Here is a 24349-nt window from a genome sequence, read left to right as displayed (position 1 = left end):
ATGCGAAGGACGCCGACCATGGCCGCTGTCACAACGTTGTTGGGTGCGCGCACTCGCTCCTTCCGGTTCATAAAGGCAATCGCTGCCGAGTTGAGCAAGAGCGACGGCGTCTCTTCCGCATCCCTCAATACGGTCCACAGTCGCACAACGAGGTAGCTGCCACACGCTGCGGCGACGAGCCCTGCGACGTTGGTGCAGACACGGTCAAAGCGACCGATGACAATGTGTCCGCTCGTACAATAGAGCACCCGGTCCATGTTTTGAGACGAGCAGCTACGCTCCAGAGTCACCGAGACTTGGACTGGCGCCGCAATGTCCAGAACCACGAGAAAGAGCCACCCGGACACCAGACTATACCGTGCGTAGCTCGCGGTATACGGTGACGTCAGCGGATGACCCATCTCATGGAGCACAGAGAGGATCCACGTCGCTTCGCTGGACAAGAGGGACGTGGCGAGCAGCGATCGGTGGCGGCCCAAATCAAACTGCGAGCCAAAGGCTGTCGCCTCGGACTGCGGCACGGCCGACGACAAACAGAGCAGCGCGGCGCCTCCACGGGCCATCAAGAGCCCGCGGTTGAGCCACGTCGCGCTCACAAGATGGCTCCAGTGTCGCCATGGCGTGTGCGATGGTCGGTGGCAGCACAACCAAAGACAAAGCAGCAAGAGTGCCAGGCTCACCAAGACCATGGTCACCGCGTTACTGCAGTACCAGAGATACGTCCCCAGACTCGATGGGAGTGCATACGGAGGCAAGGGCTTTGGTGTTGCAGCCGATGTCATGAGTGTACAGGATGCGACGTCGCCTTCGAAGGAAACGACCTCGCGCGTCTGCATGGCCCACTCGTAAACGCTCAGCCAGCCAAACAACGCAAACGAAGCCTCGAGGAGGCGCTGCGTCTCGATGACGGGCGACGTATTGCGACCGACAAACTGCATGAGCTGCAGTGGCGGAAGCGACGACGTCGGGAATCCAAGCTCCGAGAGCGACGGCACAAGTAATACTGCAGCCTCGACAGTGTGCAGTGCTTGTACACAGCCATGCACCTCGGCGATTGGCAGAAGCGCACAGATGGAAGCGGTGGCGTTGACGTCACCAAGCATCGTCCAGGCAAAGAGACCTGCGATCGGCGACAGCGAGTACGTGAGCGCCTTTTGCGTTCCACACGAGTCGTCAAAGCTGAACGACTCTTGCACGAACGGAAGGCCGACGCCAAAGCCACACGTGGGGTTGCCGCCGTAGAAGAAAAGATTCGGGTCTTGCCATTGCAGCGGTGTCGGGTGAAGCTCTAGCGTGCCGATGGCATCCAGTGTCGACACTAGCGCTGCGCTGGACGCGAGGTGGGCCAACAAAAGCGACCGAAACGTCTGCACGATCGAGAGCACTGCGCTCGGCACGGGGACCCAGAGCACATCAATGTTGTCGAGGGGGCCAATGTCGTTGTGCAGCGCTTGAAATGCCGGAGGTAGGGGCCAGCACACGAGGACGGCTTCAAGGAGACCTGGGCTCACGTCTCCAACAAAGGTGCTGGCGTTCTGCACGAGGCTTTGGTTGCCGCTGGGGATGTTGAGGTCCGTCTGGAGCCCGCCGTACATGTAGTCGGTGGTCCATCGGACACCGCGGCTCGCCACCGGAATGTCCTTGATCTCAAAAGCAATGACGTGACCGAGCGCGTTCTCAATCTGAATAACGTCGTGGAGACCGATCTGGTTGGCGTTGGTGTACTGCATCACAAAGTGAGCCAGACCCGCGTCCAACCAGAGGTGGACTTCGCTGTCCAGATCCAGCATCTGGTGCGTCGCGAGGTATGCGAGAAAGGCGGGTCCATCCGCCGACGACTCGGCGACACCGTCCCCGATGCGCTGCGTAAACAACCCTTGCGTGACGTCGACCCACGCGTTAAAGTCAATGTTGCGCAGCACGGACTCGAGGTACACGGCGCCATTCGCGCCGTAGCGGTCGCGGCAGCGCTCTTGGCGTGCGAGTGTGTGGGCCATAGCCCAGCGCCGTTCCCAGTCGACCCAGCAGTACTGCGCACCCATCATCGCCACGTAAACCAAATCGAGATGTCGTAGCCCGTCCACTGCGTCTTGGAGTGTCGTGAGCGCTTCGTACCGCAGAAAGCGCGTGTACGCACTGTTGCTGCCAACAGCGTCGTGCTTGGAGAGACCAGACGACGGTGCGAAGAGATCCAAGGTCGTTTGGCTGCTCACCTGTGGTAGCTGGAGATTGATCACATTGGCCAGAGCTAGCGCCGTCGAGTCCAACTGGAACCAGAGAAAGTCGTTGGCGAGGTAGTCGGCCATCGCAACGAGCCCGCCGATCGTGGCTGCTATCGACGTGAGCATATACAGGAGGCCTGCCATCGTGCTCCATCGTGGTGTGTGCTTCTGGCTCGAGCCCGCAATGAACGACGGTGCGATGATCGCGTTGTCAGGTCTCGAGCCCGCAACGAACGACGGTGCAATGATCGCGTTGTCCGGTCCGCGAGGCGCTGGGGCGGGCGAGACACGGGGCATCTCGTGTAAACTTTGGTAGTATTTTCTGCGGCTCGAAACGCCGGGTGGGTTTCACGCGCAAATCGAGTTTCACCCAGCCAACCGCTCTTTACCGACTACGTGGTCGACGTGCGATCTGCCCAGCCCTCGGTACTTGTGTGTGCATTCGTAAAGCAATATATGCACCCATCCGCAGCCATCGAACGCTGCTACAGCGACGCTACCAAGGCTACAGCAAAGAGATGTTGCTTTGTCTTCTCGCCCGTCGTACCACGGACCTCCTTCGAAACGAACAAGAGACACTGGTCATGATGTGCTTCCTAAGAAATAATACATTTACATGTCGGGCGGCGCTGCGTAGCGATGCTGAGACGCCAACGTGGTGTCGGAACCTCCTTCGAGTCCCGTTCGTCAAAGGTATTGGCAAGCCTTTTCCGAGTTTGCTTTATAATTCCATTTTGAGTTTGCTCTTCTGCTCGTTACTCGACGTCAATGCGATGAAGCGGAATCGCATGTTGAAAGCGTAATGGCTGAGTCAGGTCGAGCGACAACAGCGGACGCACCGTATGGACGCGCCACGCCTTGATGTCGAGAATGAAAAGCGCACCGCGCCAATCGACGCTGACGAGACCGGCCATGACGGCCGAGGTCCGGTCCAAATAGTAGTCGCCGTCGTGAATCCACCGGTCAAACGTAAAGAGGTAGACGCTCTGCGCGCTGAGGAGCAGCGACGGCACCGTGACGTCGGCCAAGCGCGGCTGCGAGAGACGGTCGGCGCCATAACACAAAAGGATCGAGCTGCAGCAGATCGCAATGACCTTCCAAAAGCGAGCGCCGTTGCCGATTTCGATATAGCCGCTAGTGCAACGCAGGGCAACGTCCATATCGACAGCTATGCAGTGCCGCGCCATCTCGGCGATGTGGATGTGGGGCTGAAGAAAGGTGTACGTTGCGACGGCTGCCCACGTGAGCAGCGTGCTCTTGTAGGCATACACTGTCGTATACTGGCGCGTGACGCAGCTAAAGAGGTCGTTGAGAACGTAGACGAGCCACGTCGCCTCGGAGGCCGCCACGATCGTGCTGTACCACGGCAGCGGCGGTGTCGCCATGCGCGCGATGCCGCCGGCCTGCTCCAAGTAGAGAGGACTCGTATTGAGAAGCATGATGGCTGTGATGCCGCGCAGCAGCAGGAATGGGCGCCCGATCCAGACAATGCCGACAATCCGGTTCACTTCCAGAAGGTTCAAGCCCTCAATGCGACCTTGGCACCGGATCGCGTACAGTACAATGAAAAGGGCCACGGCTATCATCGCCACTGTGATGCCGACGAGGCTGTCGCGAAACATGAGCGAGAGGTACGTTGGAATGACGAGCGGGTCCGGCGACAAGTGCGTTGGGTTGGCGCGCGCCGAGATGGTGGCTACCGTGCCAACGTCGCCTTGGAACGAGACGACTTCGCGGGTGCCCGAGACCCACTCGTACAGGAAGCACCAGCCGTAGAATCGCCACGGCACATCGTCTTCATCCATAAGGTTGATGCGGTAGAGCTCAAGCGGCGACTTGGCGCTATTGTTGCGGTAAAGATACTGGACCATTTCAATGTTCATGGCATGCACGGTAGTAAATGTGTCGAGCGCGAGCGACACGAAGGCAGGGGGTGGTTGCACCTCGTCTGTCAAAAACGACACGAGCGCCATGTAGTCGTTGACGCAATGCACCCCTCGGTACGCGTCCAGGAAGCAAATGCTCTCCAAAGCCACGACGTTGCTCGCAGTGTAGCTCGTGCTCAAATGGCCAAAGAGGGCAAAGAGGAGCCCAACCGTGCCCGGATGCATGTAGTCGAGGAACACGGCGTGGCAGAGGTTGTCGACCGAGAAGGCCAAGTCGATGCCGTTGCGGGAGCTGAACGGCGGCAAGTCGTCGCCGCAGAGAAGGTTGCCACCGACAAGCATCGTGTCGGGACCGGAGAGCAGGCTCGATGACGCTTCGGCAATTGCAGGTCGAACCGGTAAATTCGAAAAGACGCTCGTGTTAGCATCCGGCAGCTGCATCCACTGCGAGAGGAGCGCTGTGAACGCTTCGTAGAGCGTACGCAACGGCAGTGGCGGCAGGACGTACACCATATCAACAGCGCCAAACGGTCCGAGTGTCGACGCGAGCATCGCAAGGCCCGGTGACAGCGGCGCTGCCAGCGTCAGGTTCTCAAAGAGCAACGACTCGGGTGTCGTTCCATTCTCAAATGCAAACGTGGCGCTATTTCGAATCAAACTACAGCCGCCAATCCGAGTTTCATTGCCAGCAATGGCCCAGAGGTCCGCGGCAAATGACCAGTACATTCGCAACGACGTTTGTTGATCTCGTCGGTCGACGCCTTCGATTGCGCTCAGCGGGAGCGTGTACCCTAACCCTAGTGCAGTCCAGATCGTCAGAGCGTCGTTGAACCCCAGTGTTTTGTAGTTTTGCCACTGCAGAACAAACGAGTCAATGCCGTGTGCTGCCCAGTGTACCGCTTCGTCGTCGATCGAAACCTTGAATGGCTGTAGCGTCGTTGAGAGCCATTGCTGTCCATTGCGCGAGAAAGCAAGAAACGCGCCAAATCCAACCGCAAACGAGTGCCCCCAGCAAGCGTCCCAGGCGTCGACGTCGCGCAGATTGCGAAGGCCGGTCTCAAGGTACCGCGCACCGTTGTTTGCGTGGAAGGCACAGCGAGCTTGGCGCGCAGCGGTCGACGCCATCGCCCACGTTTGGCGCAGGTCGATCCAGCAGTATTGCGTAAACATCCACGGCAAATTACACGGATCCATACGGCGGAGGTTGGCGACAGCATCCGTGATATCCGTGTTGCGAAAGAGTTGTCGGCGCGGCGCCGTCGGAGACGCGCTCAGCAGTGCGGACGACGTGTTGTACGACTGGACGAGGTCACCGAGCGAGGCATTGTCGAGCTGGAAGCGCATATACGGGGTCGTGAGCAGGTGCGCGTTGAAGAGGTTGCCGATATACGGGTAGGTGCAATCGGCGCGAAAGCCACGCCAGCCAAAATCGTTGGCAAATGTCTCGTCCGCGACGCTGAGGTAGAGCGCATTATTGCACAACGTCAAGGCAAGGTACCCAAACCCCAAGAGTAAGTTTAGCGTCGGGTACTTGCACCACATCGGAAGTGACGCAAGCTTGGTGGGCTGGCACGACATGAAGCTGGGCCCGCGCTGCAATTTGGTGCTCTCAAAGAGCCGCCAGAGCTTGGTGTCAAACACACGTCGTTGCCCGCGCTGCGTGAAGCTAAAGAGGCCACACATGGCGCCTGTCACGACATTGTGGAGCGTCAAGTCGACAGCCGAGGCGTGCTCCGACCCAAGAAACGCCGTTGCCATCGTGGGCAAGAGTGCTGTGCCGGTAGCGGAGGTGTAGGTCACATGGCGGCGGCGGTGTGCTCGCCCAAAGAGCATACAAACGACAAGAAGAATGAGTTGGGCCACCAAGAGGCTTGTGCAGCGCGCGTTGGAGCCAATCGCAAGGCTCGCGCTCTCACATTGGATGACGTATCCAAAGCTAACGTGGCGACAGCTGCGCTGGATGCGAACGGCAACGTGTTCCAGCGGCGCAAAGAAATCAAAACTCAGCGTGAGTAGCCACCCGAGGCCGATGTTGATTGGCGCATACGTGCGTGTGTACGCCTGCGTCATCGGATGCGCAAGTTCATGGAGCACGTACAGCGTCCACGTGACTTCGCTCGCGAGCACGGCCGACACGAGCAGCGAACGTGGCACGTGCGAGAGGGACGACGTGACGTCATCATGCGACGGGACGAGCGGGGTGGTGGCGAGGCAGAGCACCGCCGTGAGGCCGCGCGCCATGAGCAGCGTCTTGGAGAGCCATACACTCGCAACGATGCGATGAAAGTACCACCACGAACAATGCAGTGGACGGTACTGCACCCAGAGCAGAATCAGCACAAGAGCCACAAACGTCAACACGACCGAGATAGAGACAGCCACCGACCAGAGATAGAAGCCAGCGTTGCCTAGGTCGCTCGGTGGCGGGCGGGCCAGCGGCGTGTACGTGGATGAGATCAATGTCATCTTGTCCACGTCACCTTCAAACAAGACAACCTCCCGGTCCCCAAGTGCCCATTCGTAGAGCGCCATCCACCCCGCAACGGCAAAGTCGGGTGTCAAGATCGGCAGAGTCTCGAGCCAGACCACCGTGTCAGTCGACACGTATTGAAACAGCGAGATGTTGAGATCCTCGATGGGCGGTGCCGCCATCGCAAAGCCTGGTATCGCTGCGATGGCGGCGGTCGTTAAGACCACTTGCGCCGCGCACGCGTCCAAGGTGGAACCGTCGCAGAGGTCACAGAGCGCGGCCGTACTCGTGTTCCGTAGCATCACGGCCGCAAAGAGGCTCGAGAGAGGCGTCCAGCGCAGTGCGAGCTGTTTTTGCGTACCACAGCCGTCGTCGAAACCAAAGCTCTCTTGAACAAACGGCACGGGCGCGCCGTGGCCGCAGAGCGGACTGCCCCCCAAGAAGCGAAGTGAGTCGTTGCGCCACGTCGTCGGCGTCGGGTGCAGAATCGTACGACCGCCCATGGCGACAAACGCCGCGCGGAACGCTGCATTGGCCGCCAAGTTGGCGTCGATCGAGACGCGAAAAAGCTCGACAGACGCGAGAAGCGCCACTGGCGGCGGTACCCACATCAAGTCGATCGACCCCAATGGTCCAATCTGAGATCGTAGCGCGCTCTGAGCGCTGCTCAGCGGTGTCCCTACAACGTAGTACTGAATGTGGTCCGGGTCGCTCATGAAGGTGGACGTGTTGCGGACAATGCTGCCGTTGGCCCCCACCGCTTCAAAGTCATACAAAAGGCCGCCGTAGAGGTAGATCGACGTGCCAAACGACCCACGTTCGACGAGCGGTATGGCCTTAACGAGCGTCGCGTGGCGCTGGCCGAGTGCGTTGATAACATCGATGGTCTCTTGGAGCCCGACTTGCACAATGTTGGCGTACCCGAGTGTAAAGTGGTGCAGGCCCCGGGCTTCCCAGAGGTGAAGTTCGTCGACGGGTGGTAGCCACATGTGGGAGGCCATCGCTGTGACCCAAGCGGCGCCATCGAGCGAGGACGCCGCGATGGGTCGTGCGATCGATGCGTCGTAGTAGTCGCCGTGAATCGCGTGCCACGCGTCAAAGGCAATGTTGCGAAACACGCTCTCGAGGTACTTGGCGGCGTTCGCTTGGTACTTGTCTCGACACCGCGCGGCGCGTTGGCCCGAGTGCGCAACGCTCCAGTTCTGATGCCAGTCAACCCAGCAGTACTGCGACACGAGCGACGTGACATGCACCGGCAGCAGAATGCGCAACCCGCGAATCGCGTCCATCGGTGTTGTGAGCTCGTGGTACAAGAGCTGACGCGCATACGTGTGGGGCGATCCTGCTGCATCCGACGAGAGCACAAACGTAAGGGACGTCACGTCGGTCGGTGGAAGCGACGACTGGAGCCGCAGCTGCCCGTTGAGCACGTCGGTGAGCGTACGTGACGTGTTGCGCGTCGCATAGTCGGGCCAGAAGAGGTCGTTTTGGGTGTACGACGAGAGAAGGGTGAGGCCATAGACGCTGAGAAAGACGGACGTGAGAACGTAGAGGATACCGCAGCACTCGGGAAGATGCGCCCACATTGAAGGTCGCGGCGGGGCGGCGGGCGACCACGCGATGCCGACCTTGGCCATTGGTCGCGAAACTGCTCGTCGTCCAGTGACGTACGCTAACGTTAGTTAGATGGTTTCAGGGGAGGGCCATCGATTAGCAAATACACCCAACTAGACATATGGCTATGGAACCAATAATATGTCATTAAGGAGCTACTAACTTTATGAGGCAGGACGATACGACGGAGCTAGTTCAATCGTGCTTGTGCCTCGGGATCGTGTGCCAGTTCCGGCTTGCAGAGTGCTTGTACTTGGCGCGGCCTGCAGTCGACCTGGTGTCGTGCGCAGTCGCAGATACTTCTTGTGTTAGCGCCAACGACGCACGTTGAAACCACCGTCTTGCTCGCCATGGAAGCTTGAGGAGAGCGGCAAGAGCTCTGGCGCTGAGGTTACTATCGAAGAACCGTTCAAGGCAAACTGCCTTGTGTTTAGGTGCAGTACACTGTAGTTGAACAATACGACAATATTGTCATGCGTGCCTGACCATCACGGGGCGAGTCGACCGCCTGTCAGGTCTTGCACTGAATCTAGTGGGCGCTTGGCGCCAAATTCTTAACATTGGCATATGCCACAAATACGACCCAGTTGAATATGGTAGATGTGGCATCGACCAAAGATTTTTTGGCGGGGCGGCGCTGGACGATGGCGAACCAGCGGTCGGACGTCGACGACGACGAGATGACGGGAGTGACGGCGAACGACGAGATGACGTACGTCGAAGAGAAGGGGAGTCGATCGGACGAAGAGGATGACGGGACCGCTGAGGAAGAGACCAAGGAAGATGAGGGGATGACCTCGCCGACCGAGGACGCCGAGACAACCGCAGCGCAAGGCGAGGCGCCGGTACATGAACCTTTGGTCGCCATGAGCAAGACCTCGTCTCTGTGTAGAAGGAAGGCGGGAAGGGGCTGGTGAAGCCGCAGTCGGCGTATTTTCACTTCCTCGCGGCCAAACGCCCGCAGGCCAAGGCCGAGAACCCTGGCGCGACGATTGGGACGATTCAAAAGGTCCTCGGGACCATGTGGAAGGAGCTGACGCCCGAAGACAAGGAGGTTAGCGCTCTATCGAGCTCGACGACGATGCTAGACTCCGTGCTTGCGTAGCCCTACGTGCAGCTGGCCCTCAAGGACAAGGAGCGCTACACTGCGGCCAAGCAAGACATGATTGACCGCGGAATAGACCTGGCGCCGGAAAAGCCGGCGGCGCCACCGGCAGAAGACGTCTTGATCCTGCCCCTCTGTACGCATGGCATGGGAGTCCTTCCGTTTTTCATGCAACCTTGCATGTAGCGCGGGTCAAGCGCATCATCTCCGCGGACCCGGACGTCGGCAAGGTCTCCAAGGACGCTCAGATCGCCATCGCCAAGGCTACCGTTCGCATCCGCCTCAACATCCTTGCATCTCATGATGGTGGCGTAGGAGCTCTTTATTCAATTCCTTGCGGCGAAGGGCTACGACAGCGCGCTCATTTCCAAGCGCAAGACGATCAAGGATTCGGACCTCCTGCAAGCCATCCACGCTCTGGGGTGCTTGGACTGGCTGCGCGACGACTTTCCGCAATCGTCGGCGGCGTCAGCAACGAGCCGGTCGGCCGAGCCCAAGGCCAAGCCCATCGAAGCGCCGACGAGCGAGGCGTCGCGCATCACGTCGTTCTTCACGCGCTCGTAGTCAACCATGCATGCATAGTACTATGTTTGTCTTTACTACACTCTTCATCTCTTCTGTCTCTATGGCATAATCGCGGTCTTAAAAGACGGGCTGGTACTCCTCTTCGTCGTCTTCTTCGACCTCTTCCTCCACTACTTCTTCGACGTCTTCTTCTTCCGTCTTGGGGATGAGACCGCGCTTGCCGGCAATCGTCGCAATCACGGCGCGCGGCGCCACGAGCGGCTCAATGTGCTCCGGGAACGTGATGTTTTCCAAATAGATACGCTCGCCGACGTGCATGCCGTTGACGTCCACGTCCAAGGTCGACGGAATGTCGTCCGCGTTGACCTTGCACGGAATGTCGTGGCGCACGTTGTTGATGTAGCCACCGCGCTTGAGACCCGGGCTGCCCTCCTGGTTCAAAAAGTCGAGCGGGATGTGCACCGTGCGCCCGGGCTTGAAGCGGAGAAAGTTGACCGTCAGCGGCACGTCCGTCACCGGGTGCAGCGTAATGTCACGCAAGAGCACCTTCGTCGGCGCGCTCTCGCCGACCGACACCTCGTACACCTGGTTGGCCATCGACGAGCGCAGCTTGCGGTACTCGCGCTCAAAGTCCGTCTGGTCCATCGTCACGAGCACCTTGGTCTTCTCGCCGGTTGAGCCTTCGCCGTAGAGGATGCCGGGCAGCTGGCCGCCACGGCGCAGGCGGCGCGACTCGCGCGAGCCGTCCTTCAAGCGCGGCTGCAGCTGAAGGAAGGTCAGGTGCGACGACGTCGACGCCTGGCGCGTCAGGGACGCCAAGGGCCCGCGGGCGTGGACACGCGACAAGAGCATCATCGTCTTCCTACTCCACGGCCAATGCTGTTTTGGAACAACTGGACAAAATGCATTGAGATTTTCGACACGCTCATTGGCTAAAATTCGGCCACATTGGCTGCTGTAGGCACACTATTTGCGTTTGACGGGTTTACCGACGATGCGCCAGTAGCACGGAGCTGCAAGAATAGATGCCTTTATCACCGCGTGCTTCCCACTAAGCGTTGTGCTGTTTAGGCTCGAGGTTGCGGGCGGCTCTGTGCTACCGCGTACTTTGTGTGAGCTTTTATCAAGACACGACAATAAATAGTGTTAGCTATTTCGGCAGAACCGAGCGTGCAAAGCATTGCAAATCCAAACCATGTCGCTCGTACATATGCCTCGTACCCTAGAGCTTTCTAGGTATGTAGAGAGTGCGCTATGGCTTTAGACGTATGTCCTCGCGCAGTTTAATGGCGGGTTTGAAAGGTGCGCGCGGGTCAGCTCAGTTAAACACTATTTCACGTGAAAGATCGCTGCGCTGTGATTGGGTAAAAAGGAAAAACCTTGGGCAAAACGAAGGGACTGCCCCGAAATAGTCTACAATTTAAATCAGTTTTCATTCGCTTCACATACAATATGCAAGCTTGAGGGACGTGAAAACGATATTTAAAATATGGAATGGACCCCAAAAAAGCATGGTGGTGGCACGATTTAAATAAATACCTTGTGATTTGTATGCAATGGAATAAAAAGACGCGCCGCCTTTGGGGGGACTTGCTGCGGTGTATACGGCCTGCGCTCCACCACACTGATCATCTAATTGCCACAGGAAGAACAGAATGCAACACTCGGTGCTGAACCCGGAATCCCAAGTCGAGAAGGTGCGAGGAGCATGGCGCTGGATGGCGGAGGTTGACGCTCGATATGTGTAGGGCGAGAACGCTCGCCTGGCCTCGTTCGTCGGCGCGATTGCGATCGCCGACATGGTCAAGACGACGCTCGGCCCCAAGGGCATGGACAAGATTCTGCAGTCAGTCGGCGGCCCCGACAAGTCCATTTCGGTCACGAACGATGGCGCGACGATCCTCAAGAGCGTCTACGTGGATAACGCGGCCGCCAAGGTCTTGGTCGACATTGCCAAGACGCAGGACGACGAAGTCGGCGATGGCACCACGAGGTGCGCTGGCGACGATGATGTGTCATCGATGCTCATACCCGCGCTAGTGTGGCTGTCCTCTGCGGCGAGCTCCTTCGCGAAGCCGAGAAGCTGATTGAGCAGCGCATCCACCCGCAGACGATCATCGAAGGCTGGCGCATTGCCTTGAGCACGGCCCACCAGGCGTTGGAAGCGTCCGCGGCCGACCACTCGGGCAACCCCGAAAAGTTCCGCGAGGACCTCCTCAACATTGCTCGCACGACGCTCAGCTCCAAGCTCCTTACGGACTCGAAGGAGTACTTTGGTACGAATATCTCGTTGACGACGTCATGGAGCTCATCTCGTTGCGATTAGCCGAGCTTGCCGTGAACGCGGTCCTTCGCTTGAAGGGCTCCAACAATTTGGACCACATTCAGATCATCAAGAAGCAGGGCGGCAGCTTGAAGGACTCGTACCTCGAGGAAGGCTTCATCCTCAACAAGCACATTGGCGTCGGCCAGCCCAAGCGCATTGAGAACGCCAAGATCCTCATCGCCAACACGGGCATGGACACGGACAAGATCAAGATCTACGGCGCGCGCGTCAAGGTCGACTCAATGGACAAGGTCGCGAGCATTGAAGAGGCCGAGAAGAAGCGCATGCGCGCCAAGTGCGAGAAGATCGCCAACTTTGGCATCAACTGCTTTATCAACCGTCAGCTCATCTACAACTACCCGGAGCAGGTATCCTCTACCTCGTGTCGTGACGATGACGACGCTCATGCATTGCACGTAGATCTTTACGGAGAAGGGCATCATGGCCATCGAACACGCCGACTTTGACGGCATTGAGCGCTTGGCCGCGGTCACGGGCGGCGAGATCACGTCGACGTTCGAGCACCCGGAGCTCGTCTCGCTCGGCGAGTGCAAGCTCATTGAGGAAGTCATGATTGGCGAGGACCGTGTGATTCGTTTCTCGGGCGTCAAGACGGGCCTCGCGTGCAGCGTCGTGCTGCGTGGCGCGAGTTCGCATCTCCTTGAGGAGGCCGAGCGCTCGCTCCACGACGCGCTCGCGGTCCTCTCGCAGACGGTCAAGCACACGCGCGTCGTCATGGGCGGCGGCTGCACAGAGATCCTCATGGCGCAAGCGATTGACGAAAAGGCCATTTCGATCCCCGGCAAGAAGTCGCTGGCCATGGAGGCGTTTGCGCGCGCGCTGCGCCAAATTCCGGCCATCATTGCCGACAACGGCGGCTACGACAGCTCGGAGCTCGTGACGCAGCTCCGTGCGGCGCACGTCGCCGGCGACCACCTCGCGGGCCTCGACATGCGGAACGGCAGCGTTGGCAACATGGACACACTTGGCATTCGGGAAGCATACAAGAGCAAGATGCAGGTGCTCTTCTCGGCCGCCGAAGCCGCGGAAATGATCTTGCGCGTCGACGACATTGTCAAGTGCGCGCCGCGCCAGCGCCAGGGCCAGTAAAGCTTGGCATTCGACGACACTATTAGGGTATATGGTAGGAGTGCTCTCGATCAATATTAACTACAACTCGAGAAGGCAGCGATTCTTTGTGGGATAGCAGAGCTCCGAGCAGGTCCCTTGCAGTTGGCAGCAGTCGCCCAAGGGACGTGCGACTTGCTGTCTCAGTCAAGGACGCGGTGTCGGTATCAACGCTGAGGAGATAGCGATGTCACGCGTTTGACTGTGGGTGGGCAATGGCGGCGTGGTCTCTACTAATGGCGAGTACGCATGCATCAAAGAGCACTCGCCAATACATTCAAGTTAGTCGCTTCCGACTAGACTGCGATTTGAACGTAAAAGCGCGCGGAAAGCCCGCGCGTTTTTTATCCGGATATAACCGGATAACGTAAAACCATCCACGTGGTGGGCGCTTGAATAAAAATATTTGTGTAAGCTTGTTGTTTGTATGAGATGGAATAAAAATGACCGCCGTCCTAATGCCGACCAACGTCCTCCATACTTGGTGGGAACGACATCATCGCAGCATGGCGACTTCGATCGAGCGCATCATGGGCCGCAAGACAGAGCGCGGCCGCGTCCATTACCTCGTCCGCTGGGAAGGCCATGGCCCCGAGCATGACACGTGGTACGTCGAGCGGCGCCGAAGGACATGCAGCATGACCATGATGGCGACGTAGGGAAAGCCGCATCGACCTTCGCCAGGACGGCCACTTTGAGCACATCCGCGCCTACGGTACCTGCATGCCATGCGCGCTACTGAAAACACTCATGGCCGTGTCTAGAGCGCATGATGAAGGATGCCAAGGACACGAGCACGCCCAGCGAGGGCTCGGCCGAGGCGGAAAGCCAGCTTCAGGCGGAGCCTAAGCCTCGTGGCCGATCCCGGAGTGCCAAGTCCAAGAGTCCGTCGCGCGCACGTAGCCGCAGCGTCTCCAAGAAAGATCCTGTCACGTCGCCTCGTGGGCGCTCCAAGTCGCGTGGCAACTCGGTGCATCGCGAGCGCAAGAAGCGCGCGCCGGTTGAGACACCAGCGGCCTCGGAGGCCTCGGTAGTCCTCAACGCATCGGTCGTATCGGAAGAGTCCAAGCCCGTCGCGCCTGTTGAGGTATCGGCGCCGCAGGTGGAGACGCCTGTCAAAGCGACGCCAGCTCCGGTCCACGAGGTGCCCACGGTCCAAGAGGTGGTCGAAAACATCTTTGCGGACGCACCTGTCGCCCATGGACTTCCTTCAAAGCGTACGCCACTGCGTCTTGCCTCTTGCTCATTATCGTCCTCGGCATATAGCTACAGCATCCGACTCGGCCAACGACGCCGACGACGAGAACGACATTTTCAACAAGGAAGCGGTCGCACAGCAGATCCAAGCCATCTCGAGCGGCGAGTACGACAACCTCTCCAAGGTCATTGACGCGCTGCGGCAGCGCGGCTGGCTGTACCGCTTCGTGGGTTTCCTCGTCGTCTTTCTCGCAATGCTCGCCAATGTTCTTGTGCCCGAAATCGAAAAGAGTGCGTCGACCGTTATCTATCAAGGTATCAAGTGGCGCTGTATCTAGACTTTGCGATCTCCGAGTCGTCGATCTTCGTGCTTTCGATCTTGACCAAGACCAACTCGCTCCCGCCGCTCATCTGCCTCGTGCTCGTGCTGCATGGCCGCAGTACCAAGTCGCTCTCCAAGTGGATTGCGATCTGCCTCGTGTGGCGCGCGGCCGCCGAGGTTGTGACGCAGCTGCCCGACACGATGGTACGTTCCGGAGCACTATTTTGCAGCTGCCAATGCACCAACGTAGGGCATCTATGCGACCGTCGTTGCCGTGTGCATTGGCATCGCCGATCTCAGCGCGTTCCTTGCCACTTGCTCATGCGTCGGCGGCCACCGCGAAGACATCTTTACCCAAACACTCTGCGTCATGGGCTTCCTCCTCCTCCTAGCGGCCGACTGGTACGTCGTTCGCCGACGTTGATATTCCTCATGCATTCTGTAGCATATTCGTTTTCGAGCTCCTCCAGGAGTCGAGCGCGCGCTTCCTCGTCATGGCCTTTGGCGCCATGATCCTCTCGTTCAGCTCGGTCCTCGCCGAAGCCGACGGCGAATAAGCAGCAAGGCGGTTGTAGCTAGTTCGGAGTAGCGGTATATAATCATCTTAGGCAACACGTACGATCGACGAATCGCCGTCTACGCCGTCGCGAGCGCCAATGTCTGCAAAATCAGCGTCCGCACCGTCGTTCGGTTCACGGCCCGCGGCCAAAGCTCGTCGTTCTCAGCGAGGAGCGCGTCGACAACGGCCGGCGTCGCCATCGCATATCGCGGCTTCGCCCCGTACCGGCGCGCGACCGCGTGGACCAGAAGCGTCTTCATGCGCGCTTCCATTGCCACGTCATTGGGGCGACCAACCACGTCGTCGGCCATCGACGCATACGCCGCCGCATCGTGCGACAAGACGGCGTGCCAGACTCGGGCGCGGCACTCGGTCATCGCGCTGGCGTCGTCGACGAGCGAGTCGACCACATCGAGCGCCATGAGCACGCGCTCTTCGTTGTTGACGCCGTCGGCGCCCACTGGCTCCAAGCACGACGCAATGAGCTCGTGCGGCGACATGGGCACGCTCGCGTCGTCCGCGCACATGAGTTCTTGAATGTGAATGCGCTCCAGCTACAAACAAAACTCAGTGCTTGATGCTAACAGGCAACGCTACTGACCTCGTGGTTGCTCGCTGCCGAGACACTGCCGTCGTGGGCGTACGCGGCAAGCTTTGCGAGGCTCGCCAGTGTCTTCTTGGTGGGTAGCGACGTCGTCTCGTCCTTGGCTTCGCGGAGCACTTGCGTCGCCATCTCGTTGAACTGGCCAAGCTCGACGGCGACGATCCACGCGTGCTTGGAGAGCGTCGAATGGTTCTACGCAGGCCACTGCCGTTAGGTTTGCGATAGAGAGTCGTAGGTACGAGAAGGAACGTGTGCAATGCCGGGAGGAGCTCACGCGGCATTTGAAAGAGGGCTTCGAGGCGCTGGCCGCTCTCGTCGGTCGTCGCCCACGGGTTGGCGACCTCGCCGGCGTGCCACTGGAAGAGAAAGTGTGCAAACCGCGCGTTCGTCACGCTCGACTCGGTCGCGCCAAGGTACGCCATGCCTTCGTAAAAGTCCAGCGCGCGGACCAGCGCCATCGTCGCCTCGGCGTGCTTGGCCACGCGCACAAGCGGTACAGCGACGCTCTGTTGCCACGCGGACTTCTCGGCCGCATCGTCGTCCATGGCCGGCACCAGCGTCGCCGTCGCGAGCTCGACGCCCAATAGCACATTGGCCTCGTCGCTCGACTGTTCGAGGGCTGCTTGCAAGAGGCGGCGCATCGTATCGCGCACTGCCGGCGCGACCGCCCACACGGCCTTGCTCAAACCGTGCTGGGCCACGTACGTGTGCGCGGCGTCGAGGAGGCGCGTCAGCAGGCAAAGGCGGTCGCACACGTACTCGTCGTCCGCAAACAAGTGCACAAAGAGGTCGTCAAACAGCGTCAGGTCGCAGTAAAACATGTCGAACGCCGAGTAGCCCGAAGCCGCAAGCTCTTCGGGCGTGTACCCGCGCGACTGCACCGTGCGCTGCATGGCGAGGCCAAGCACGCGCTCGAGGCGCGGGTCGTCGCTCGTTTGCAGCGCGCAGAGCGTCATGGCAACGTGGAGCTTGGCGTCGCGCGCGTCGAGCTCGGCGCGCACATGCGGCGGCAACGACGACGCGAGCTCGTCCGGGTGCGTCGACAAGAACGACTTGAAGGACGCGTGGCGCGTCGCCTTCTCCTGGAGCTGGTACTTGACAAGCTGCGGCGTGAGCGCATGGGCGTCTTGGCCCCAGCGGAGGCCCGTCGAGGGCTTGGCGTCCAAAATATCGCTGTCGAGCGCCAAGACCGCGCGATGGAACGCCTGGCGGCTTTGATCGCTCTTGGCGACGAGCTCTAAGTGGCACGACGATTGCTGAAACTGCTCCAAGAGCACCGTGCACCACTCGTCGACGTTCGAGCTTGAAAAGAGCTGTCGCGGGTCGGTCTTGAGGCGCTTGGGCGGCGGCGCATTCGGCGTCAACGGCAGCTGCCAGTTGTAGTTGGTCACGCGGCCCAGCGTCCCGTCAAGAACGTCGCCGTCACTCTCGGCACCAAGTTCGAGGTACACGACCGACTTGGTGTCGCGCACGCGCAGGCCGCCAGCGCCAAGCCAGCTAGAGGTCGGAATCGGCAGCAGCTCGAGCGCCATCTCACCGACGCTCGGGATCGAGACCGCATAGATGACCTGCGGCGTCACGACGTAGAGGCTATTGGCGTCAATCGCATGGCACGTCATACGGTCCATGTCGGTGCTCTCTGGCGTACCGAGGCGCAAGCAGCGGAGAAACTGCGGCGTCTCGGCGAGCGTCGCCGTGAATTCAAAGAGGTAGAGCACGACGCCGGACGCGGCTTGGAAGCCAATGAGCATCGTAAACGAGCTCGGTGTCGCCAGCGGCATGTCGAGGCAGCGCGCGTAGCCGAGGACTTCGTGTTCGTGTTGGGAAAAGTAGTTGTACATGAACGACGCCATCTCAAAGCGCCACTGGTCTTCCAGGCCACTTGGCGTCATGGCGAGCCGCTCGAGCGTCGAGTCGACGTGCAGCACGAGCATCTCGGACGACGATGGCAGCGCCTTTGTGAGCAAGATCGGCGACGGCGTCTTGGACGAGAAGAGCCGAAAGAGACCGGAAAAGACACTGCCGTTCGCGTGCGACGCAAGACTGCGGGCGTGCACGCGGCGATCTTCGAGCGTCACTTCGAAGATGCGACCGGACGAGGTTGCGCCATAGAGCGGGAAGGACCGCCCCGAGACATGCACGAGGTGCTCGCCGTCTTGCAGTGCCAATCGTGTGTACGAGGGCGGCGTCGAGGACTGGATGTCATGCCACACGACGACCGAGCCGTCGGCCGTGAAGAGCGTCGCTGTGATGGCGACCTTGGACGAGCTGTACTCGGTCGCATGCGTCGAGACGATCGTGCGCGCATGCTGCGTCGCAAACGCGCCGAGGTCGCGCGGGTACTCGAGGTAGATGGTTTCCGGTAGTGACAGCGCGCGGTTCAGCGCATGCGAGTTCCACACGATGAGGCGGTCGGCGCAGACAAAGGTGTAGAGACCAATGACGTGCTCCATCCACGGAAAGCTGGCAAAGGCCACGGGCACGTGCTTCTGCTGCACGAGCTGCCGCAGGCTCGGTGCGCTCGGCGTGTCGGAGGCGTCCGACCCAATCGTCTCGACGACCTCGTGCGTGTACACGCCGTTCTCAAAGATGGTGGCCGCGGGCTGGACGTCCATCGAGTTCTTCCGGTGCAGCTTGCGCGGCGAGAGGACCGCGGTTCCGCGCCGCTCGAACGAGTCGGACAAGGAGCGGCCCATCTTCTCGACGCCCTTGGAGGACGAAGACGAGGGTACATGGACCGAGCTCTTCCGCGTCGCATGGGCGGCCGGCGCTGGCTGCGTTGGTTGGCGGCGCCCAAACATCCCACGATTTTGGTAATATATATTGCCCGGGAATCGCGCTTTATTCTATTAACCTATACACCATTCGAATCTGATACAAAATGCAAGTTATTTTTTCTCTTGGATGCGATTTTTTAAATACTGTCCACCAATCAGCGTCTGCGGTTCGTAAAAAACCGGTTCAAAACCCGAACCGATAGCTGTCGCACACTATTTTAGGATCTCTGCGCATGCGACGTCCCCGGCGTAGCGCCACAGCTCGCGGCCGTCTCCGCAATGACAGCCCTCTGCCATGAACACCACCACACCTTCGCCTATGCTACATGCTTCTTTATGTAGTTAGCAAGCGCTATGAGCTCGTAAACGTCGGAGCGCTCTTCATGACGTGGCAGCACGAGCGACGTCCGCGCCACGACACCTGCCAGCTCGCCCTGCCGCAACCACGCGTATGACGCTGCGTTGCACTAGCACACGCCTACATCCATATTCGGCTTGTTTCTTGGCAGGGGCTCTTCTCTAAGGATGTGAAGGCGACCGTGCGACGTAACTGCGATGTAGTACACTATTTAATCTCGGGCAGATCCACAACGGCTGCGATGGGACGGCGCTGGTGGCCGCTCGTCGTGTCCTGGACGCTGTGCTTCCTCCTGCTCCTCGAGCTTCCGCGGCTCGCGACGCCGACGCACCTCGACGTGGACGATCCGCAGAGCATCGCGCTCGAGGCCCTCACGGCCAAGTCGTCGCGTGTGCTGCACTGGGGCCAGCACGACTACCACCGCTTCGTCTTGCAGCCGTCGAGACCCTACGGCCTCGTCGTGCTCGTCACGGTGCGCATGTGCAGCCACCCGAGGCGCATCATGGTTTGCGTTAGGCGGCGGCGTCCTCGTACAAGTGCGACATGTGCCGGTGACCGCTCGTCGTCTCGCTGCTGGCGCTCATGACGCGCATTAGGCCGCTCGAGGACGAGTTCAAGATCGCTGCCGGCCACTATGCGCAGCATCGCGAGCGTCGCCGGAACGCGTCGCCATTGTACTTTGTCATCCTCGATGCCGACCGCATCCGCGACTTTTTCATTCAGCACAAGATCAAGAACGGTACGAGCCGACTGCAGCAAGCGAGATGCCAGCCTGACTAGTGCCACTGCTCGGGTACTTGGAGCCCAAGGAGAACGATGCGCGGGACGGCACGGTGCGCCTCAGGTAGCAAGTCGAGCCCGTCTCTCACGACGTGACGCCGATACGATAGCGCCACAAACACAGTTCCCAACGCCGCCAGCATCATCGAGTACTGCAACGTCGTGCACGCAACTGACATTCCGCGGCCCGTCTACTTTCGGCGGACGTTTACGATTTCGTCGATCCTGGCGCTCGCGTTCAGCGGGTCGGCGCACTACATGTGCACGCACTTGGCGTCGCTTTTGGAGCTCGTGCAGAGCCGGCAGTTTTGGTTTGCTGTGTCCATGGTACAGACTGCGGCAACTTGCGGGCCGCGCGAAGATATGTGTTGCAGCTCATAGCTCGGTGTTGCGCGTAGGGGATCTATGGTATCTCGGTCGGCGGGCTTGTCTTTTCGGCGACGACGGCGCTGCCACCGCTCCCACCGGGCGAGCGTGTGCCGTGGTTCCACCCGCACTTGCACCAGCAGTACCTCGGCGAAGCGCTCATCGTGATCTTCCTCAACAGTGTCATCGCCTACTGCCTCATCAAGCTCCTCGAGCACAAGCCGGCGCGAACCGCCGCGACTGGCAGCGTGAGCCCTTTCAGCGCTGTGCATACCGCATCGCCGCTCTCGCTCAAGACGCTGCATGAGACCGCGTCGCATGCGTTCCACTTGTCGATTCTTCTCTACACGCTCTCGCTCGTATGCCACATCTTTGCGACCAAGTACCCGCACTACTCGGTGTGGGCGACGCTCCCGAGCTTCGTCCAAAGCTGGGTGCAACTCGCGTACGTGAGTCCGATATGGGGCTGGTTCTTTCAGCTGCTCGACAAACTGCGGGTCTGGCTCTTACGACCACTTTAAGCATAAATCTTTCATCTATTCCGTCTCTCCATTCTGCAAGGACGACCAGCTCGCGCGAGGTCTGAATTGTCGTGTGGCGTCTGACACGCTGGGCTTCCCAGTGGGGTTTCCCGCGCTCGCCAGTCGATGCCAATGAAACTACTGACCAGTTTCAGCTAAGTCCATTTCGCAAATACCAATGTTTCGCGTCGCACCGGCGGCTCGCGGACCGGACAACGCGATCATTGCACCGTCGTTCGTTGCGGGCTCGAGCCAGAAGCACACACCACGATGGAGCACGATGGCAGGCCTCCTGTATGTGCTCACGTCGATAGCAGCCACGATCGGCGGGCTCGTTGCGATGGCCGACTATCTCGCCAACGACTTTCTCTGGTTCCAGTTGGACTCGACGGCGCTAGCTCTAGCCAATGTGATCAATCTCCAGCTACCACAGGTGAGCAGCCAAACGACCTTGGATCTCTTTGCACCGTCGTCTGGTCTCTCCAAGCACGACGCTGTCGGCAGCAACAGTGCGTACACGCGCTTTCTGCGGTACGAAGCGCTCACGACACTCCAAGACGCAGTGGACGGGCTACGACATCTCGATTTGGTTTACGTGGCGATGATGGGTGCGCAGTACTGCTGGGTCGACTGGGAACGGCGCTGGGCTATGGCCCACACACTCGCACGCCAAGAGCGCTGCCGCGACCGCTACGGCGCGAATGGCGCCGTGTACCTCGAGTCCGTGCTGCGCAACATTGACTTTAACGCGTGGGTCGACGTCACGCAAGGGTTGTTTACGCAGCGCATCGGGGACGGTGTCGCTGGTTCGTCGGCGGATGGCCCCGCCTTTCTCGCATACCTTGCGACGCACCAGATGCTGGATCTGGACAGCGAAGTCCACCTCTGGTTGGACGCGGGTCTGGCTCACTTTGTGATGCAGTACACCAACGCCTACCAGATCGGTCTCCACGACGTTATTCAGATTGAGAACGCGCTCGGTCACGTCATTGCTTTTGAGATCAAGGACATTCCGGTGGCGAGCCGCGGTGTCCGATGGACCACCGACTACATGTACGGCGGGCTCCAGACGGACCTCAACATCCCCAGCGGCAACCAAAGCCTCGTGCAGAACGCCAGCACCTTTGTTGGAGACGTGAGCCCAGGTCTCCTTGAAGCCGTCCTCGTGTGCTGGCCCCTACCTCCGGCATTTCAAGCGTTGCACAACGACATTGGCCCCCTCGACAACATTGATGTGCTCTGGGTCCCCGTGCCGAGCGCAGTGCTCTCGATCGTGCAGACGTTTCGGTCGCTTTTGTTGGCCCACCTCGCGTCCAGCGCAGCGCTAGTGTCGGCACTGGATGCCATCGGCACGCTAGAGCTGCACCCGACACCGCTGCAATGGCAAGACCCGAATCTTTTCTTCTACGGCGGCAACCCCACGTGTGGCTTTGGCGTCGGCCTTCCGTTCGTGCAAGAGTCGTTCAGCTTTGACGACTCGTGTGGAACGCAAAAGGCGCTCACGTACTCGCTGTCGCCGATCGCAGGTCTCTTTGCCTGGACGATGCTTGGTGACGTCAACGCCACCGCTTCCATCTGTGCGCTTCTGCCGATCGCCGAGGTGCATGGCTGTGTGCAAGCACTGCGCACTGTCGAGGCTGCGGTATTACTTGTTCCGTCGCTCTCGGAGCTTGGATTGCCGCCGTCGTCGCTTCCGCCACTGCAGCTCATGCAGTTTGTCGGTCGCAATTCGTCGCCGGTGGTTGAGACGCAGCGCCTCCTCGAGGCTTCGTTTGCGTTGTTTGGCTGGCTGAGCGTTTACGAGTGGGCGATGCAGACGCGCGAGGTCGTTTCCTTTGAAGGGGACGTCGCATCCTTTACACTCATGACATCGGCTGCAACACCAAAGCCCTTGCCTCCGTATGCACTCCCATCGAGTCTGGGGACGTATCTCTGGTACTGCAGTAACGCGGTGACCATGGTCTTGGTGAGCCTGGCACTCTTGCTGCTTTGTCTTTGGTTGTGCTGCCACCGACCATCGCACACGCCATGGCGACACTGGAGCCATCTTGTGAGCGCGACGTGGCTCAACCGCGGGCTTTTGATGGCCCGTGGAGGCGCCGCGCTGCTCTGTTTGTCGTCGGCCGTGCCGCAGTCCGAGGCGACAGCCTTTGGCTCGCAGTTTGATTTGGGCCGCCACCGATCGCTGCTCGCCACGTGTCTCTTGTCGAGCGAAGCGACGTGGATCCTCTCTGTGTTCCATGAGATGGGTCATCCGCTGACGTCGCCGTATACCGCGAGCTACGCACGGTATAGTCTGGTGTTCGGGTGGCTCTTTCTCGTGGTTTTGGACATTGCGGCGCCAGTCCAAGTCTCGGTGACTCTGGAGCGTAGCTGCTCGTCTCAAAATATGGACCGGGTGCTCTATTGTACGAGTGGCCACATTGTTATTGGTCGCTTTGATCGTGTCTGCACCAACGTCGCAGGGCTGGTCACTGCAGCGTGTGGCAGCTACCTCGTTGTGCGACTGTGGACCGTATTGAGGGATGCGGAAGAGACGCCGTCGCTCTTGCTCAACTCGGCAGCGATTGCCTTTATGAACCGGAAGGAGCGAGTGCGCGCACCCAACAACGTTGTGACAGCGGCCATGGTCGGCGTCCTTCGCATGCCGCGCCGCGGTATCACCTTTGACACCAAGCTCTGGGTCTTTGTCAAGACGGATATGGTGCCGAGGTCCTTGCTTGGGCTGCCGTCGACACCAGGACCCAAGAGCAACGTGGCTTGGACAGGCTTGCATCGGCTGTCGGACATGGCATCATCGACAATGACGCTATACAATGTGCTCCAACTACGATACAAGCAAATGATTCTACTTGGTGGTATTCTGTACATCACGTTCAGCCTCGCTTCCAACATCGCCTTCCTCGCGGTGGCCCAAACCTTCTTGGCCAACGACTTTGGCTGGACGGGCTTCAACAGCACCGGCATGCACGCCTTCTTGGCTAATGCCATCAACCAGCAGCTTCTCATCTCAACCAATATGACGCTTGACTTGAGCAGCCCCGCGCTGGCCGACATTTCGCAGCTCTACAATGACTCGATGGCGTCGATTGCCTGGAGTGCACACGCTCCCCGGCGTCAGATCCTGGACACCAGCATACCGCTGGCTCGTTTTGCGCAAGGCCTTCGAGACATGAACCCGTGCATGCTGCCGTGGATGTTCACGCAGTACTGCTGGCTCGACTTGGATCGACATTGGGCCATGGCCAGCACCACCAAGCGTCAAGCGCGATGTGTTGCCTCTCAGATGGCCAATGGCGCCGTCTACTTGGAGATTCCGCTTCGCAACGTTCGTGACTGGGCCGCGTGGGACCGCTGCTGGGGTGTCTCGTTTGAGGTTGGTTTTGTGTTGCACCTGCAGACTTCGCAGCGTGGTCAACAGTGGCTCTCGAATCTCAAACTCAACGTCAATTCTGTTGATGACGAAGTGGCTCTCTGGCGTCGCTACAGCATTACGCGGTTCCAGTTGCAGTGGCAAAACTACAAGACGATTGGCATGGTCGATACCTTCTCGATCACGTCGGCACTGGGCTACACGTCATCACTGACG

At 59.6% G+C, this 24349-nt stretch overlaps 9 protein-coding genes across 10 annotated transcripts in view; 5 read left to right on the top strand and 4 right to left on the bottom strand.

Annotated features, from left to right (window-relative positions):
- The window catches only part of SDRG_07687 (hypothetical protein), a gene marked incomplete at its 3' end in the record, with an annotated part of 5462 nt that extends 2937 nt beyond the window's left edge, over positions 1 to 2525 (bottom strand). Inside the window, exon 1 of the mRNA XM_008613537.1 lies at positions 18 to 2525. Coding sequence (XP_008611759.1) covers positions 18 to 2519 — 2502 coding nt within the window. The 5' untranslated portion in view covers positions 2520 to 2525. The remainder of the gene's footprint in view (positions 1 to 17) is intronic.
- Positions 2526 to 2920: 395 nt separating this feature from the next.
- On the bottom strand, positions 2921 to 8215 carry SDRG_07686 (hypothetical protein; the record flags this gene model as incomplete). The annotated part of the gene is made up of 1 exon (XM_008613536.1): positions 2921 to 8215. The coding sequence occupies one exon, from the start codon at positions 8213 to 8215 to the stop codon at positions 2978 to 2980; it is 5238 nt and encodes a 1745-aa protein (XP_008611758.1). The 3' UTR covers positions 2921 to 2977.
- Positions 8216 to 8836: 621 nt separating this feature from the next.
- SDRG_07685 (hypothetical protein) lies at positions 8837 to 9861 on the top strand (the record flags this gene model as incomplete). The annotated part of the gene is made up of 5 exons (XM_008613535.1): positions 8837 to 9037; positions 9085 to 9246; positions 9298 to 9433; positions 9484 to 9566; positions 9613 to 9861. The coding sequence occupies 5 exons, from the start codon at positions 8837 to 8839 to the stop codon at positions 9859 to 9861; spliced, it is 831 nt and encodes a 276-aa protein (XP_008611757.1).
- SDRG_07684 (hypothetical protein) lies at positions 9856 to 10716 on the bottom strand. Its single transcript, XM_008613534.1, has one exon. It carries the CDS (start codon positions 10675 to 10677, stop codon positions 9940 to 9942), a length of 738 nt encoding a protein of 245 aa, XP_008611756.1. The 5' UTR covers positions 10678 to 10716; the 3' UTR covers positions 9856 to 9939.
- A 698-nt stretch (positions 10717 to 11414) lies between these two features.
- SDRG_07683 (T-complex protein 1 subunit beta) lies at positions 11415 to 13359 on the top strand. The gene is made up of 5 exons (XM_008613533.1): positions 11415 to 11519; positions 11571 to 11815; positions 11863 to 12098; positions 12149 to 12516; positions 12569 to 13359. The coding sequence occupies exons 1-5, from the start codon at positions 11478 to 11480 to the stop codon at positions 13256 to 13258; spliced, it is 1581 nt and encodes a 526-aa protein (XP_008611755.1). The 5' UTR covers positions 11415 to 11477; the 3' UTR covers positions 13259 to 13359.
- A 360-nt stretch (positions 13360 to 13719) lies between these two features.
- SDRG_07682 (hypothetical protein) lies at positions 13720 to 15352 on the top strand (the record flags this gene model as incomplete). The annotated part of the gene is made up of 7 exons (XM_008613532.1): positions 13720 to 13883; positions 13936 to 13991; positions 14041 to 14493; positions 14543 to 14764; positions 14812 to 14999; positions 15046 to 15197; positions 15241 to 15352. 7 exons carry the CDS (start codon positions 13720 to 13722, stop codon positions 15350 to 15352), a joined length of 1347 nt encoding a protein of 448 aa, XP_008611754.1.
- A 12-nt stretch (positions 15353 to 15364) lies between these two features.
- Positions 15365 to 18786, bottom strand: SDRG_07681 (hypothetical protein). The gene is made up of 3 exons (XM_008613531.1): positions 16198 to 18786; positions 15956 to 16150; positions 15365 to 15908 (listed from the first exon to the last, which is right to left on the bottom strand). The coding sequence occupies exons 1-3, from the start codon at positions 18757 to 18759 to the stop codon at positions 15432 to 15434; spliced, it is 3234 nt and encodes a 1077-aa protein (XP_008611753.1). The 5' UTR covers positions 18760 to 18786; the 3' UTR covers positions 15365 to 15431.
- A 177-nt stretch (positions 18787 to 18963) lies between these two features.
- SDRG_07680 lies at positions 18964 to 20782 on the top strand. 2 transcript variants are annotated; one of them, XM_008613529.1, is made up of 7 exons: positions 18964 to 19184; positions 19245 to 19565; positions 19610 to 19644; positions 19690 to 19832; positions 19874 to 19937; positions 19984 to 20200; positions 20272 to 20781. In XM_008613529.1, exons 1-7 carry the CDS (start codon positions 19062 to 19064, stop codon positions 20758 to 20760), a joined length of 1392 nt encoding a protein of 463 aa, XP_008611751.1. In that variant the 5' UTR covers positions 18964 to 19061; the 3' UTR covers positions 20761 to 20781. The 2 variants fall into 2 exon arrangements, with proteins under 2 accessions (XP_008611751.1, XP_008611752.1); XM_008613530.1 differs by having other exon boundaries at positions 18964 to 19565; positions 20272 to 20782.
- A 156-nt stretch (positions 20783 to 20938) lies between these two features.
- Positions 20939 to 24219, top strand: SDRG_07679 (hypothetical protein; the record flags this gene model as incomplete). Its single annotated transcript, XM_008613528.1, has 2 exons — positions 20939 to 24122; positions 24161 to 24219. 2 exons carry the CDS (start codon positions 20939 to 20941, stop codon positions 24217 to 24219), a joined length of 3243 nt encoding a protein of 1080 aa, XP_008611750.1.
- Between the last annotated feature and the right edge of the window lie 130 nt (positions 24220 to 24349).

This window comes from Saprolegnia diclina, assembly GCF_000281045.1.
Source record: "Saprolegnia diclina VS20 unplaced genomic scaffold supercont1.22, whole genome shotgun sequence".
Lineage (NCBI taxonomy): Eukaryota > Oomycota > Saprolegniomycetes > Saprolegniales > Saprolegniaceae > Saprolegnia > Saprolegnia diclina.
The sequence above is the reverse complement of the archived record's forward strand: the minus strand, read 5'-3'. Positions and strand labels throughout refer to the sequence as shown.